At 48.3% G+C, this 13,175-nt stretch overlaps 1 protein-coding gene and 1 long non-coding RNA gene across 2 annotated transcripts; one reads left to right on the top strand and one right to left on the bottom strand.

Moving 5' to 3' along the window:
* Nucleotides 1–1,203: 1,203 nt before the first annotated feature.
* Nucleotides 1,204–3,310, top strand: LOC134288030 (uncharacterized). The gene is made up of 2 exons (XR_009997710.1): nt 1,204–2,928; nt 3,050–3,310. It is a non-coding gene; the product is annotated as an uncharacterized LOC134288030 (long non-coding RNA).
* Nucleotides 3,311–4,339: 1,029 nt separating this feature from the next.
* LOC134286498 (uncharacterized) lies at nt 4,340–10,690 on the bottom strand. Its single transcript, XM_062848115.1, has 5 exons — nt 7,532–10,690; nt 6,637–7,347; nt 5,500–6,591; nt 4,476–4,866; nt 4,340–4,347 (listed from the first exon to the last, which is right to left on the bottom strand). Exons 1-5 carry the CDS (start codon nt 10,688–10,690, stop codon nt 4,340–4,342), a joined length of 5,361 nt encoding a protein of 1,786 aa, XP_062704099.1.
* Between the last annotated feature and the right edge of the window lie 2,485 nt (nt 10,691–13,175).

Here is a 13,175-nt window from a genome sequence, read left to right as displayed (position 1 = left end):
TTTGTTATTAAATGTTCCATTTGTTCGATGATTTCATAATGTGATAGCAAATCTTGTTCTTCGGTTTTTTTATCTGCTAAACCAACAAATACTACATCAATACCAAACTCTGCTCAAATACCTCCAACTGTTATTGTGATGTTTTCATAACATTTCGTAGAATAACGCAGGAATAACAATTTTAGGTATTAGAGCACATGTTGCTCTTCACACTTAATTCAGATTGCCGGGATATCAGCATTTTTCCCAACCGGCTGCGATGCGGCCATGTTTTTGAAGTCATCATCTGTTTCAGATCAAACATTTGATTTAGGCGTAGTTTACGAATGATATTTTTTCTTTAACAAAAAAGTTCTTTGTATCCCCAATTGCGGCCTAATTTGAACACGTTTTTATTTATTGTAACATATTTCAGCTAAGAGAATTAGATTTTTTCATGATTCTCCTAGTATTTTCGAAAATTTTCTTTTTTGTTGTGGAAAATATTACGCGCTTTTCAAGTGTTGGCCCAGAAAAGTGTACTGTTTACAAACTTTTTGCTGTCAAAATGGGGTTCAACGCACAATGGGGGTCAGAGATGTTGGCTCGCTTTTTTACTGTGGGGTAGTATTCGGATGACAAGTGGCTGATTTTTCCATTCTTTTGCCGAGATTTGCACAGCCGAGTAATCAGCAAACAACAATTTTGCTGAGATCTCAGCAATTTTGAGTTCATTGCTGAGCTTCGGCAATCGTTTTGCTGAGAGTCAGCTAACAAATGTCACTTTTTGCTGGGATATCAGCTGATAGTTTTACTGGGCAGACGGCTGTGTGCGTTTTTGCCGAGCCCGCAAATCTGTTTTGAGTGTGTTCGCATTGTAACTACCGATGGGAAGCTCCACGCATCCTGTGGCATCGGCGTCCATACGCCCACACGGTCAGAAAATTCACTCATTTTGGAGCTAAAGTGGGACAACTCAAAATTGAGTAAATTTTATTTCCAGCGATAGCGCCGGCCCAAGTGCGAAAATCTCATCAGTTTAAGTTGTATAATATTCTTGCTGATGTGAAGAATATTATACGGTTTAAACTGCTTTGATTCTTGCACTTGGGCCAGCGCTATCGATGGAAATGCAATTTACTCATTTTTTGAGCTGTTCCAGTTTAGCTCCGTTTTGTGTGAATCTTACTCATTTTAGAGTAACTTTTTCTTAGCGTGCAGGCCAGCTCACCTTAAAAGTCCCTCAGGGTCGGCATTGACCATGGGGAAACTTGAGCAACCCTACACTTACCTGCCAACACGATTTAGCGGAACAAAGGAAAGGCCAAGCAGACTGGTGGGGAAATTAATCTCTCGCTTTTGAAAACCAAAGGGACCGAGTTGATTTTCTATTCTACTATATTGATATTTATCTGGGTGTGTGGGTTAGTATCTAAAAACATAATTTTTATCTTCTTCGTTGGGGCCCATTGCGGTGAGGTAGAGGGAGAGGAGACGGTGACATACCTGCCGGAGCACGTGGTCGACGTCAACACGATGATAGCCGGAGCGAGCGCCGAGACGGTGGCGCTTCGGGTGAAGGGATGGGTTCGGAACCGATGGTCGACAGCATGTCTGGTGGCCGACGGCGTCGCGTCAGAGGGCGGCTGGATTGACAGTGGTGCTTCACGAGATGTGCACCGTAATCACAAGGTGAGGCTCGCGTACCGGAGTAAGGTGGCCCAAGACTTGATGGTGTTCCGTTCCGGAAGATTTGTCCGGCTAACTTCACGTTGGATAGCAATGGATCGGGTGTAAATTCCAAATGCTACGTTTCGGGTGTGTAATGGCTGACCCGCGAATCTGGTTTAGAAGGTCTCCGACCTCTGGAGCACTTGCCAGTCAGAAAATAGTCCGAACGCTCGAGCACTTGTCATCTCGAAAATCGCACAAACTTCGTCACGTGGCCCGTCTTGGAGATCACCATCGCAATACTTTCTCAAGCACTTCTCTCGAACTTCTCGTTCGCTTGCTATACCGAAAACGACTGCCCCCGATTCCACCTTCCCGTTTTGCTCCTCAAATCCTCTCTCCAGAAAACCTTCTCCTCTTCCTTCTTCTTTAATTAATAATTTTAAATAAAGGATTGGGTATTTAGAGGAGAAGGATTGGCGTTTAAGAAAGAGGTTGGCGTTTTTTTATAACGGTCGAAAAGGTTCTAGGTCAAAATGAAATGAAATACTTTTGTTTGTCAAACTACCGTTCAAATAACCCCTGAGGATTTGTCTCAGGAAAGTCGGGCAAATTAACAGATTGGTGGTCTGTCGCTTACGAGAGTGGCGCTAAAGCAACCGAGAGTTTACTCAAAACCTCGGTTGAGTCTGTGAACGGTTACAATCTATTAGCGTTTTCGTACAGCTTTGCATTTTGTTTCTCTTTCGTACAGCTTTACAGTTTTGTTCTCTTCATCATGGTTTTTTTTTCTTCCCAACCAAGCTGAATTAAATGACCAAGTTTCAGGGAATTTTGCCGACGAAAAACTCTCATGACGACGAGAATAAACCTGCCGATAATACCCAACGTAACCCTACATACAAATAAGATAACTTTTTCAGGTTTAACAGTAAGGAGTAATGAACATTCGCAGGTAAACAAATAAAATTGTTTCTGTGGTAAGATTATAGGTATTTTAAGATACACTTTATAAATATACACTCATTTTTTTATACATATTTTTTCTGAGGATCGTTTAAATTTGTTTGTGTGGATTTATACAAATGATTAGTACCAAACATTTGTTAAACACAGCTTTTATAATTACTATTTTTTTTTTCATAGGAGATGCAAAAACAACTTGATTTTTTTAAATCGCAAGTTACACTACTGACAATGAAAACACAACACGACATAGATCCGTTGCCTTTGGATGCTCAACCGAAGTATGAAAAGTTTCCGCCCAGTCCCGATTTTGTAAGTAAAAATAACTCAACTCGAATGTAACATAGGCGCTGTCCTACTATTGAGCTGACTAAAAATAAGTCTACGTAGTTTATGGACAGCGTCTTAAATATTTTCTACTCGTTTTCTACAGATGATGACTGACGATCAATGCCTTGTGGCACAACAAATGGAAAGCAAATACACGGGCTCATCTGTTTTTGGCAACAAAGTTTATGGCGTTCAGCCAAAAGAAATGGATGATTCCAGCGAGCAAAGTGTGCTTAGCAAAGATAAGCTTCTGCAATTCGATCAGCCCGGATTTGATGATCAATTTTAATTAATAAATAGTTCAAACAATATATCGTTAAAAAACAGAGATTCAATAATATAGAGCCGCGTGTACTTACATTAACACATAATTTTTAATTTGTCGTGACAGAATTTGATCGAAATCATTTTTTTTGTAAAAAAAAAAATCAATTGGGAATCAAACCCGTCACCTTCAACATACTTACTTACCGATCAGGCTAAGGCCGGGGTGGCCTCTGCTGTACATAGTAGCCGCCTCCATTCCACTCGGTCCATGGCTGTTTGTCTCCAGTTCCCCACTCTGCGTAGGGTCCGCAGATCGTCCTCCACTTGGTCGACCCACCTAGCTCGCTGCACACCACGTCTTCTTGTATCGGTCGGATGAATCTCGAGAACCATTTTAGTCGGGTTGCTATCCGACATCCTGATGACGTGACCCGCCCACCGTAGCCTCCCGATTTTCGCGATAAATTTAATATTCACTCTCACTGTACCAATTTGGGAAAAATTTTCTATGAAAATTTGATTGGGAAATTATATTTGAAGAATTGGTACAAATAGGAGCTACGGGAATTTCTATTGAAGATTTACAGAGAGATTAGATTTCCAACAGGTTTAATTGGATCTAATCCCATTTCGCAAACAATAAGGGCACCGAGAAGCTTCAAATCCCTTAAATCCACACAGTACGCAGAAAACACGCTTGGGCTTGGAACACTTTTCGTGTTCATGTCCCTGAATTCCACAGTTGTAACACACTCCCAAGTTAGCGGACGGTGTTTGTCCACCTAAGCTCAAACATATAATGTCCTCTTGTCGCGACTGTGGAGATTTAGGGATTGGACTAGTCTTCCCTCGGAGATTTCTTTCGGGTCGACCTCCCGTTTCTTTGAAACGAAGAGGAGGAGGTCTATTTCGTTTTGGTGACGATGGAGGACTATTCCGTTTTGGTTTCAGCTTTCGGCTGTACAGACTGTTTTAAACTTAACATTAGACAACGGACAACGGAGCATGCACCAGTGGAAACGGGGAAGAAACTATTCTCACGAAAAGTTTCAACGCCCAAAGCGGGAATCGAACCCTCACCCCATAGCATGGTGCGATTATAAGCTTGGTGACCCTAACCGCACGGCTACGAGGCTTCAATTGACGATGGAGCGCTATTCTTGTTATAGAATACCCTTGGTTTGTACCCATTTCCATTGTCACGAGGTTGTTGTTGCTGCTGGCTTTCTGTCTATGACTATGACCATCATATGCAGGCTTACTTGAAATTGTAGATGCTTCCTTGGGAACTCCAAATACTTTTTGGTAAATGGAGGTTTTGGAAGCATCTATAGTCTTTCCGATGAGCATCAACTCGGACAATGTGTTCACCGGCTTGAAGACGAGTACCTGTTTGTAATCAGGCCTCAGGTTTCGCTTGAGGATGTCTAGCTTCTCGTGGGAACTTAGCGGAGCAGGCATAACACGGAAGATCTTCTCCATCTCAAGATAAAAATCTTGGAAGGATTCATTCATCTGCTGTTGCCGCTGAGACGCTTTCATCCTCAGCGCAGCATCAAGTTCCGAGTGCACTAAGTTCGCCTTCAACTCGCACACCAGGTGGTTCCAGTTGTAGAACTGTTTGGGGCTCCGCAGTGCCTCAAACGGGAATTTCTTTCTCGCAAGAAAGAACACACTGGTTTTCACTTAAAACCACTTTATTTACTTCACTTGGCGTTGTCCAAGCCACGCCAACGCTTATAAGTACACTTCACCTTTTACTTACACTACTTGACCGTTAGCCGGGTCAGAATAAACTGTTTCGCAGTACGCTGGAACGCGTCTGCTTATATAGCGCTCAAAAATGTTGCATGACAAAAAATCGAATCTTCTGGAACAATCCGGAAATCTGGTGTCACTGCAACTCACGCGGTCGGCTCTCTCCGCGCGCGATGACGGCGATGATGATGATGACGCTGAGTTCCCGACGGTGGCGGTGGCGGCAACGCGCGCGTTCACTCACGAGCGCATGTTTACATCGATGAGTGGCGATGATGGTGGTGCTGGCGGCGGGTGAGCAACTTGCTGCTGATGATGGTGCTCCCGCGTTTGACGTTTTCCATCTTCTCTTGCGTGATAGGGGAAAGTGGGGCACATTTGCGACCGGAGCGTACTTGTCGGTAGCGAACATGCACCCCCGGGCTGGAAGTCATCTGAAGCACTGCAATGTGGATTGCAGTTGTCTTCGATCGGCAGAATGGAGAGTTTGGAAATGGCTCGTCGGTATGTTGTTCCGCCAATCCTCACGTCGACAGCTCGCACAAGATTGTCCGATCCAGGGTACACGTTGGTTATTCTACCAAGTCTCCAACTTTGAGATGGCAGATCTTTCTCCTCAACCAAAACGATCATTCCAGGACGAATATTCGGACTGGTTCGTTGGTTCTTCGTTCGAGGTTGCAGACTCAGTAGATAATCCTTCCTCCACTGTCTCCAAAATTGCTCTCGAAGATGCTGCAGATATTGCCATCGGGACAATCGATTCAATGGCACATCGTCGTAGGTAGGCTCTGGGGTGGCGATGAGAGGACGTCCAACGAGAAAGTGACCAGGCGTTATTACTTCTGGATCAGACGGGTCGGCAGAGATGGAGAAAAGAGGTCGAGAATTGAGGATCGCCTCCACCTGCGTTAATACCGTAGCGTATTCCTCAAAAGTCAGCTTGGCATCTCTCAAAGTTCGTTTTAGATGGTACTTGGCACTTTTCACCGCAGCCTCCCAAAGGCCGCCGAAATTCGGTGCTTCGGGAGGGATGAAATGCCAGGCGATTTCCTTCGGTTGACAATACTCCTCGATGTGGTTAACAGCTTCGCGGTTTCGGAAGAGTTGATACAGCTCGCGCAGTTCCGATTTGGCACCCTTGAAGTTACTTCCATTATCGGAATATACTTCCTTGCTCAAGCCACGCCGACTGGTAAACCGGTGGAATGCTGCTAAGAAGGCCTCGCTGGTCATGTCGGAGACCAACTCCAGATGAACCGCCTTTGTTGCCATGCAAACAAATACGGCAATGTAGGCCTTCACAAGTCGTGGTTTGTACCGGCCCTCCTTGACCAGTACCGGGCCTGCGTAGTCTACGCCAGTCCTTTCGAATGGATGTGCTTGGGTCACTCGGCAGGACGGCAAGCTTCCCATTAGTTGGCTGGACCCCTTGGGTTTGGAACGAAAACAGTGGACGCAGGATCTCGTAATCTTCCGTACGGATGATCGTCCGTCTAGCAGCCAAAACTTCAGACGAAGGGCCGCCAGTAGACCAGAGGGACCGATGTGCATTAGCTCCTCGTGGTAGGCCTTGATGATGAGGTCGGTGATCGGATGCTTTGGTAACACGAACTGATGCTTGCTGGCAAAAGGAAGGTTCGAATGCTAAAGTCTCCCTCCGACTCGTAGAACTCCGTTGCAGTAGATGGGATGCAGCGCGTAGATCCGCTTGCACGGCTCGTTGGCTTCCATGCGATGAATTTCATCCGCTAGCGTCTCATGCTGGATAACCTTCACGATGAGTTCCAGAGACTCTCGTAACTCTGGAATCGTTGGACGATGACTGGTAACGCGCTGTGAGGCGTTCTTTATTCGGCAGTTCCGAATAAATCGCTGAACTAGAGCAGTCACACGCTGTAGTTTCCGAAATGAGCTGTACTTCGAAAACACAGGCAGCTCATCTTGGTTAATGGCCGATGCTGCGATGATCGGTGTTGCTCTAATCTCCGGGATGACATCGTCAGGTAGATCTGCTGGGATCTCCACGTCGTACTCTACACTCTGCAGAAACTTGGGTCCCGTCCACCACAGATCGTTGGTACGCAATGCTTCTGGTAGTTGTCCTCGTGACACGATGTCTGCCGGATTTTCTTTCGTTGAGATGTACTTCCATTGCGCACTCAGCGGGCCGGCGAGCTCCTGTATTTTCCCGATACGATTCCGAACGAACACTTGAAGGGATGTCAGTGGTTTCTTCAGCCAAGCGAGGACTATCTGGCTGTCCGTCCAGAGAATGGTATTGTCCACCTTCAAGTCGAGCGATCCGAGGACCTTGGAAACCAGTCGAGCCAGGAGAAACGCTCCCAGCAGCTCCATACGGGGAATGGTGACTTGCTTTGTAGGAGCCACCTTCGATTTGCTGCACAGCAAGCTTAGACTTGCGGATCCGTCAGGGAAAATGCTGCGCAGATACACCGCTGCTCCATATGCCAGTTTCGATGCATCCGAGAAAGCCATGCACCTCAACAGCGATGTAGTTCGGTGTTACGACACACCGAGGAATTCTGATGCTACTTACTTGCTGAAGAGAAGTTCGAAATTGCAACCATTCTTGTAACAAGTCGCCTTCCAGTTTCGCATCCCACGGAACTCCTGCTAGCCAAATCCTCTGCATGATGAGTTTGGCGATAATGATTACCGGGGACAGAAGACCAATCGGATCAAACAGCTTGCTGATTTCGGAAAGGACAGATCGCTTGGTCGGTGGTTTGGATTCGTTAGCAAGATGGTTAGCGACGAATGCAAACTCATCCCGCTGCGGACTCCAGGTCAAACCTAGAGTTTTCATGACTCCTTCGCAGCCGTCTGTCAGATTCACCAACTCCTCACGATCTGATTCAGGGATGCATTCAAGTAGCTTCGGAGAGTTGGAGCTCCACTTATGGACAGGGAACCCAGCGGATTTCAGCATTCCAATAAGCTGGGTCTGGCATTCGATGGCTTCGGCTACGGTATCAGCTCCAGATAAGATGTCGTCGACGTAGCAATCTTCTCGGATGATGTTCGCAGCGATGGGGAAGGAGTCGGCCTCGTCGATACTCAGCTGCAACAAACACCTTGTCGCGAGGAATGGAGCGCACGCTGTTCCATACGTCACCGTTGTCAACTCCAGTACCCGAAGAGGTTGCGCAGGATCATCTCGCCAGAAGATCCTTTGGAAGCACGAATGGGCTGGAACTACCTTGATCTGCCGATACATCTTCGAAATATCAGCCGTGAACACGACGAAGTGCTTCCGGAAGCGAACGAGGATGACGAAGATGTCGTTCTGCACTGTTGCTCCCACCAGAAGAGCTTGATTGAGAGCAACGTCAGATGGCGAAGCCTTGGCTGATGCATCGAACACCACACGAAGCTTTGTACTGGAGCTCGATGGACGAAGTTCCGCATGATGGGGCATGTAGTACCGGGGTCGACTCGGTGCATCGCAATCCTCGATGATCTCTTGGCAGTGTCCCAGGGCTTCGTAGTCGTCGATGAACTTGCTGTACTGGAGCTTGAGAGCAGGATCCTTCTTCATCCGCCTTTCGAGGGAAAAGAAGCGACGCAGGGCTAACTCTCGGTTGTCCTTCAGCTGGGGAGGATATTCTCGGAAAGGCAGCGACACAACATATCTGCCGTCCACGTCTCGATAGTGGGTATCCTGAAACTTCTTTTCGCATTCCTCCTGGTCCGTAGGTTGATCAGCATCGTTGACTTCTTCGACTTCCCAAAACCTTTTCATGGTCTCGGAGAGTGTGCTGGCTGTGGATACGTAGCATTGCTGATCGTTCTGCTCTTCCTCGACGTCACCTGCTACCACCCATCCGAACTGCGTCTCCTGGAGATCGGGCAAGTCGTCTCGCAGCTGGATTCTTCCCAATTTGAGCAGTCGGAGGAAATGGGATACGCCAAGCAGCATATCGATTTGGCCAGGCGTATTGAACTCGGGATCAGCCAGAAACACGGATATCGGAATCGGCCACTTCGAGATATCCAGCTGGGTCGTGGGGATGACTCCTGTCACCTTGGGAATCACCAAGCATTCGACCATCGTTGAGAAGTCAGTGTACCTGGATTCGACTGCCACTGACAACTTCTCATGAGCGCAAGTCCTGGATGCACCTACTCCCGTAATTGGTACAAGCGTTGGAGCCCGGTGTACCGCCAGACGATCTGCCATACTCCGTGAAATGAAGCTCATCTGCGATCCAGAATCCAGAAGCACACGACAGGGTACCTTCCTGTTGCAGAGGTCTCGCAAATTCACCAGAGCTGTCATGAGCATCACCGTCTTCTGTTCCAACGGTTGGTTGTTCGGAACAGCCGTGTTTGACGATGATCGAGAAGGTAACTGCGATGGCGACGCTGGTTGGTTCACTGGAGCTGTGCTTGCCTGCTGTACCGGTTGAGCGAGCTTCTCCGGTGATGACCTCGGGATCTCATGCAGAAGCGTGTGGTGCCTTCGCTGGCACTCTGCACAAGTCTTCCTGGATGGGCACTTGGCGGATCGATGTCCTGGACTTAGGCAGTTGAAGCACAGATTCAACTCCTTTACCTTCTCTGTACGTTGCGTTGTTGTCCACTTGTTGAACATAGGGCACTCGCAGTGGCGATGATCCTCGTCGCACAGTAGACAACGCTGAGGCTTGCTCGTCGGGGTTGCAGCGTGCACTTTCTGGCTTGTAGACTTCGTGTTGGATGGCCTGAAGCTTCCTTCCTTCGTTGTAGATGCTTGGTGTTGACGGTTCTGAAATCGCTCCAACACCTGACACTCGTTCTGCAGGAATTGCATGGTCTTGTCGAAGTCAGGCAGCTTACCGTGCTCCTGGGTCCTCTCCCACAGCTGAAGTGTCTGGTCATCCAGTCGGGCCGTGACGATCTTTGTCAGCAAGAGACCAGACATCGCGTCGACCTTTACGCCTTGGTACTCTAGTCCTCCGATGTGCCGGTTGACCGCCTTGACCAGCTCCAGCAGGTCCTTGTGGTTCCTCTTCGCAATCGGTTTCAGCTCCAAGAGACCCGCCAGATGGGTGTCAACGATCACACGAGGATTTTCGAATTGGTCTTGAAGCTGCTTCCAGGTCTGCTGGAAGTTATTCTCCTGGATCATCTTTGCAGTAATCCATCCGGACGCTTCGCTGATCAGGGCTTTGTCCAGATGGTGCAGCTTCATGGCGTCGGATTCATTGCTGCGCCCGACGATGTCCTCAAACATCGCTCGAAACTTCGGCCAATTCTCCACTTTCCCATCGAAGCTGGGAATCGGAGCTCGCAACAGTTGTTGCTGGATGATGACCTGTGGGTTGCCGGTTGCCATTGCAGGAGCACCACCGGCAGTCAGCTTCGTGGAGAGCCGCTCGAGTCGATCCGTCGCTTCGATATGCAGCATGTCGAAAGCCATCTGTATTTCACCCTGCTCCTCGAATTTGGACGGCGGTGTAGCATCCAGCACTTCTCGGTGAGCTGCTTCGTACTCCTGGTAGTGCAGCTCCAGCCTCTTCGCGAAGACCTTCAGCAGTGAAGGCGTAATCTTCGTCGGATCGTCCTCTGCTTCCTCCAGGGTTTGGTTGATCATTGTGACCTTCCTCTTGATTTGGCCACGGTGATAGATGAGGGTCTTGACGTCATCCATCTCTTCCTCCTTCTTGCCCTTTTTCTTACTCTCCGATTTCGGTGTGTGATTCAGAGGCGACATCTCTCTTCGTCACACGCACTTCGTTTGGGTGGGGGGTACGACCGACGGTTGGTCGAAGTTCTCCTCTTCGGTGTCCTCGCAGGTTGTCACCGAAAGTGCCGATCTCCTCTGACCGACGGGGATCCTCGGCTGGTCTCCTTGTTGACCAGGGGAACGTCGCACTTGTGCCGATCTCCTCACTGACCGGCGGAAAATCCTCCATGGGAAAGGGTCGCCTTTCCACTGATCACTCCTCGACCAGCAGAAAGCTTCGCTGATACCGACCGACTCGTCGATCGGTAGAAATCCTCCGATGGGATGGTGTCTTTGCCGGCGGCAAAGAAGACACCGTTGGTGCCGATCGTCCACAGACCGGCAGGGATTCCTCGACTGGTCGCCTCGATGACCAGCAGGAGTCGATGGTGAACCGGGGACTGTAGGCCGGTTCCACTCCACGGGCACTGAATCCGGTTCGGACGGACCAAAATGTTTGGGGCTCCGCAGTGCCTCAAACGGGGATTTTCTTTCCTCGGAAAGAAAACACACGGGAAGTACTTTTAACACTTAAAGCACTTTATTCCTCTTCACTTGGCGTTGTCCAAGCCACGCCAACGCTTATAAGTACACTTCACCTTTTACTTACACTACTTGACCGTTAGCCGGGTCAGAATAAACTGTTTCGCAGTACGCTGGAACGCGTCTGCTTATATAGCGCTCAAAAATGTTGCATGACAAAAAATCGAATCTTCTGGAACAATCCGGAAATCTGGTGTCACTGCAACTCACGCGGTCGGCTCTCTCCGCGCGCGATGACGGCGATGATGATGATGACGCTGAGTTCCCGACGGTGGCGGTGGCGGCAACGCGCGCGTTCACTCACGAGCGCATGTTTACATCGATGAGTGGCGATGATGGTGGTGCTGGCGGCGGGTGAGCAACTTGCTGCTGATGATGGTGCTCCCGCGTTTGACGTTTTCCATCTTCTCTTGCGTGATAGGGGAAAGTGGGGCACATTTGCGACCGGAGCGTACTTGTCGGTAGCGAACAAGAACCGCTTCTGAGAACGCATCGCCTGAAACCAAGCCAACGCGTTACCGGTGAACAAATGCATTGCCGAGCTAAACAGTTCTGCCTCGGACATTTGTTCTGAATCAGCTTAATGGTGGACACATTCCAAAAACTCATTGATTCCCATTCCTTCGTCATTCCCAGCATACTTTCTGATTTTCCAATGGCCCACCCGTTGGGGCCGCCGCTGGTAATAGGTGATCTCTACCGATGCTAAGCTTCTCGGCTGATGCGGAAGCGCGAAAATCGGAAGAGTAGGCTGTTGGTGAAAGTTCTGGGAATTGTGCGAAGGTCCGAGATTCTCAAAACGTTTGGAATTGTCCGGATTACGAGAGTCAAATCGTCTTTGAAATGGTTGATTGGGTAGTCCAAAGTTCTTGCTAGAAGTTTGCTTCTGCAGGTTCTCCGGAGTACCCAAACCTTCTAACTCTTGCTGATCAAAATCAGGCAAATCCGGTAGATCGGGACTTTGTTGCAATCGAAGATCTTGCGTATCTACCGACAAACTCGGAGAGTTTACGTTAGGAATGATTTTGTTGACGATGTCCTGTAACTCAGAAATCTTCTCGCGAAGTGTTTGCACTTCGCGGTTAGTTTTCTGTAGTCCAGATGCAATCGTACCAATGGACGCAAGGCCGCTACCTAGTTTTCTGACTACATCTTCAAGTGAATCCACTCTGGATGCAATCCTAGTTTCGCTTGGTTGATTTGCTCTTGCGTCCTTTTTATCTCCGCCCTTATGTCAAGTAAGACATCGCGAATTTCTTCGCCCACCGCCTGATTGGAGGATGCTTCAACGATCGGAAGTTGGTTTCCTTTCGGTGAAACATCCTTTCCCGCGGCAATTTGAGCCAGCAAATTCTCACCATCATGTCTTCCTCGGTTGGCGTGAGAGGAGGCACCAAACTATTCCCGAAGTGGTAGTTATGGAGAGTTACCACATCGCTCAACAAATCTGCAAAGGTCTTATTGGCCTCCCCCACGAAATAGTTTTTGACGATTTGGAGCCGAGCACCCAGTCTGCTCCGGTAAACCTCCTTGTTCGGACACCTGTACTCCAAATCCTCCTTCATGGACTCAAATTTGCCACGACAAAGCTCCAATTCAGCGTCAATATCCCCTTTAGAGGAGCGGACAGTGGTCTCGGAGCATTTCTGTTCACTGACCAATAACACTCGCAGTTGACGACGCTTTTTGGAACTGGATTGACCCGATCCAGGAGGGACAACAACACCGCGGGAGTTCAATTCAAAGTCAATTTCGTCAGGTTCTAGTGATCGGCACGCAAGTTGAAGTAGGCGACGTTGAACTCCCCCAACGTCAACATGTCGATCGGCATTTTGACGAATGACATCACAAATCTTCAAAATGTGGACGGAACTGAAACTTACCAACTGTTTCGTAAGTATAAATACGGCGAGGAACCAGTTTTCGGATT

This window comes from Aedes albopictus, chromosome 2 (assembly GCF_035046485.1).
Source record: "Aedes albopictus strain Foshan chromosome 2, AalbF5, whole genome shotgun sequence".
Classification (NCBI taxonomy): domain Eukaryota; kingdom Metazoa; phylum Arthropoda; class Insecta; order Diptera; family Culicidae; genus Aedes; species Aedes albopictus.
The sequence above is the reverse complement of the archived record's forward strand: the minus strand, read 5'-3'. Positions and strand labels throughout refer to the sequence as shown.